This window comes from Bison bison, unplaced genomic scaffold (assembly GCF_000754665.1).
Source record: "Bison bison bison isolate TAMUID 2011002044 unplaced genomic scaffold, Bison_UMD1.0 scf7180017864248, whole genome shotgun sequence".
NCBI classification, from domain to species: Eukaryota; Metazoa; Chordata; class Mammalia; order Artiodactyla; family Bovidae; genus Bison; species Bison bison.
The window spans coordinates 2,303,707-2,307,426 of NW_011494820.1; the positions used below are offsets into that span (position 1 = coordinate 2,303,707).

The 3,720-nt window shown below is 54.0% G+C and overlaps 1 protein-coding gene across 2 annotated transcripts in view; it reads right to left on the minus strand.

The window, feature by feature from the left end:
- Positions 1 to 3,714, minus strand: part of PGPEP1 (pyroglutamyl-peptidase I) — a 39,630-nt gene extending 35,916 nt beyond the window's left edge. The window contains exons 1-3 of one of the 2 annotated variants that reach the window (XM_010847284.1): positions 3,119 to 3,714; positions 2,523 to 2,603; positions 1,930 to 1,982 (exon numbers count right to left, since the gene is read on the minus strand). In XM_010847284.1, the coding sequence (XP_010845586.1) occupies positions 1,930 to 1,982; positions 2,523 to 2,603; positions 3,119 to 3,143 (159 nt within the window). In that variant the 5' untranslated portion in view covers positions 3,144 to 3,714. The remainder of the gene's footprint in view (positions 1 to 1,929; positions 1,983 to 2,522; positions 2,604 to 3,118) is intronic. The other variant, XM_010847285.1, reaches the window with a different exon arrangement.
- Positions 3,715 to 3,720: the final 6 nt, after the last annotated feature.

The following is a 3,720-nucleotide window of genomic DNA, read 5'->3' on the forward strand; positions in this document are numbered from 1 at the left end:
CAGCTAATGTCTGGGCCACACCAAAAGCACTCCTAGGCATATTTTCTTGAGGAATGGGTTAGATCCGTCCAGTGGCTACACCCCTCCCATGGGCAGATGTGTTCCATCCAGAGTAACTGGAAAGCACCACCAGCAGCTCCAAGTTACCCCATGGGCGGATCCTGCAGATGCCCTGCTGTACAGCAGGTGTGGGTTGCTGTTCAGTCGCTCAGTCATGTCCGACCCTTTGTGACCCCACGGGCTGTAGCCCACCAGGCTCCTCTGTCCATGGGACTTTCTAGGCAAGAATACTGGAGTGCAAAGGCATGCGCCACAACTGCAACTGCATTGACACCAAGTTCTAGAACAGGCAGAATGCACCTATGGTGGCCATAAAGGCCGCAGAGACGTCTGCACCTGGGTGGGGGGCAGGGGGTGGTGGGAGTAGCTGGGAAAGGACATAAGGGGATTCTGCAACGCCGAAGAGCACAGAAGGGGCTGAGAATGTTCTAGATTCCAATCTGGGCTCAGGCGCCACAGAGGTGCACAGGCGTCAAACATCATGGAGTTAGACAGCTAAGTGCACTCAGGGTACCTGGGGGCGGCTCCAGCTTTTTAAAAGGGAAATGATCAGGTCTGGGAAGGTTGGCATCTTTTTAGCTGGGCAATGGTGGAGAACCCTCTCTTGCTGTCTCATAAAGTAAAGGAAGAAAATTCAAAGACTTCTAGAGGCGAGGTCTGGAGAGAGGGTTGACTGAAATAGAAAGTGGATCTCCCCTCCGGCAGCAGGAGGAGAAGCTGCCATCCTTCACCATCCGAGTCCTGATGCTCTGAGGGATTTCCAAAGATTGTTTAATTGATTTTTCTCCTATTTAGATGCAGATCATAGTGTCTGGGGGCCCGGGAATTCAGACACACGGCTTTGTATCCACTCAGCCCCGTGAAGGCTCCTGTCTGAAACTCGCACAAAGCCAGACACACACGCCTTGAGAAACACGCTGTTTCCTTTTTGTCTGGGGCTCCAGGGAGCGGGTGCGACGAGCAGGGCCTCAGACATGCTCCCATCTGTGGAGTCCCGGGGATCCCGTCCCTCTGTCCTGCTTCCAAAGTGGGGTGAAATTTTTTTTATAAAAGAGAGACGAATGTGGCTGAGATTTTGAGGTCTGGAAGAAGGGTGATAAAAAAACATGGGGGTTTCCCAACTAGGTGTTGATACACTGAGGTTTCAACTTGGAGTTTTCTCCAAACTCAGGGCTCTGGAGTGGAAAGCCAGGGCGGGGGGTGCTTTAAATCAAGCAGCTAATGGGCTAGGATTAACACTAGTTTGGCTCCGGTCTCTGCAGATCTGATTTATATAAGGAGAAAACGTTTCTCTCTTTCTCTCTGCCCATTGTTCCCCAGTCTGTCTCTCCAAATGCCCCAGCTGACAAAGAAACCAGAAGGCTTGGGACAACAGGAAGGACTCCCCCCTCCCCGCCCTCAATATGCAGTCTTTGCTTCCTTCAGCTGCCAGGAGGCAACACAGAGGATCACTGCAATCCCCTCTACAAGGTTGCCACAATTCCCAATATCCGTGCTTGGTCCCCCCTAAACCTGGCTGGAGCATGGGAACTCTTTTGAAGAAAGACCATTCTGGTTTCTGAGCTGGATGACCTCAAATAACTCTGTGGGCCTCAGTTTCCTCATCTGTAAAGTGGGCACAAGAATAAACACACCTAAGGGTTGTTGGAAGAACTCAGTGCTCTAGGCAGAAAAAATGTCTGGCGCAGAACAAGCTCTCAACAAACCGTACAGCAGTAACTATCTGAGCAGGAATATCTGTCAGACTGCTAACATCTCTCTCCATGAAGCTTCACAGGAGACACTCTCTTCTTAGGCTGCTCACTTTCCTTGGCACCAAATATTTCCAGGGGAAGCCCAGCCTGATTCCTCCCCTCTGGATTCAGTTACCTGGACCGCAATCCAGCTGGCATTCACAGTGTGTTCCCCAAAAGGGCCGAATCCTGAAAAAAAAAAACAAAAACGAAAAGCAGCACATCACCACCCAGTGGCCCCTCCTGGCCTGCCCAGGGCCAGGCGGCTGTGTGTATCCACAAGAATGGAGCACGGAGCTTCAGGAGCAGCCATCCCCGGGGACAATGTCAGGGGCCTGATCCAAGTTCTGGGGTACACCCAGTGGTCCCTTCAGAGCGCCCTGCCACATAACTGTTCTTAACTGAAGTTGTGAGTCCTATCTTGTTCTCACTCTCACCTACCTGATCTTGTGCCAGCAAGGGGCCAGTGCCCCCTTTTTGCTCCAGAAAAGGCTGACTTTGTTCCTCTCTCAGTTTCTTCCCCTATCCTTGATCCCCAAATATAACTATTCCATCACTGTCTTTGTGCACCTTTCCTGGACCCTGGAATTACAGGGCTGGAGGTGCTCCGTGATTCACGGTCTGATAAGGAATGGCCCTTAAGGAATGTACATAGGTATCTCCCAGGTCAGGCTGTCCAGGCACCATCCCATCATCCTCCTCCCCATTCATTTACAAACCAGACTGTACCTGAGGAGGTGCCAGCTGCTCTGCATGCCCTGTGGCCTTCAGCCCCCCTGTGCCTCCCTTTCAGGCAAGGGTGTTTCCTGACTGAAGCACAGAGAGGTGAAATCAGCTGTCCAAGGTCACACAGTGAGAAGACGCAAGAGCACGGATTCAAACCCAGGCCCAGCAGAGTCTGTGGCCTGCCTCTTCTGACCAACCCACACACACTATCTAAAACATAAATCTCTTGAAGAGAGGCTGTCCTTGATCACGAGTCATGGGTCACTCCAGCTGGGCCAAGTGCCCCTGGTGGTATCATGGCCCTGGGAGGAATACTGTGCCCTGGAATAGCAGGGGGCCCCCAAGTAGGGTCAGAATCTCTCTACCCCTTTCCTCCTCCTGCATGGACCAAATATGGGTCCCAGCTCAGCCACTGACAAACAAGGGCACCTCTGTGACCCTCGGTTTCTCCTTCTACAAAATGAGACGGTAAAGATGTAATAACCTCAGGCCAGAAAAATGTCCCTCCCAGGGCCGCCGCCAGAGTCAGCCCTAAAGTAATAAACAAGCAGACACAGGAGGGCTGCAAGGGAAAGTGACCCTCTGGCAACTCGACACACCTGCCAGGTAAGTGGCTTCTTCCATCTTCCTAGGAGTTCCAGGACCAGCCCGGACCTTCCTGGGCCACACACCACCTGTTTGAATCGTGGCCAGATTTCTCACTCTCACCCCTCATGACGGTCCCCCACCCCCACCCCCCCGCAGAGGCCCGGCGGAAGTTGACGCCCACGAGGCTCCGAGGCGGAGTCTCTCGGAGGGGGAGGCGCAGTTAGTTTCGGGGAGTTGGTGACAGAGGAGTGGGTCGGGGGGAAGGGGGAGCAGGCTTATCCACAGGCAGGAAAGATTTTGATCAAGACAGTCCCTGAAACAACCGGAAGAACTGCCGGCACCCGAGGTCTCCCGAACTCCGCCTGCCCCTGCCTCGGGGGAGCAGCCTCTCATTAGGGCAGGGTTCGGGGAGCAGTGTCTGGCAAGACGTTCATTTGTCACCGGGGCACTTCCTGCCCGCAACTCGGCCTTTGTCCCCTGGGACCGGGGGTGGTGACAAACCCGACCTCGGGAGGGCAGACACAACAAACAGGTGTCCGAAGGGTCACTGTCCCCAACGGGGAAAGGAAGGACGCCCAGGGGCCTGCTCCGTGCGGGGCGTTTGCCAGGACCC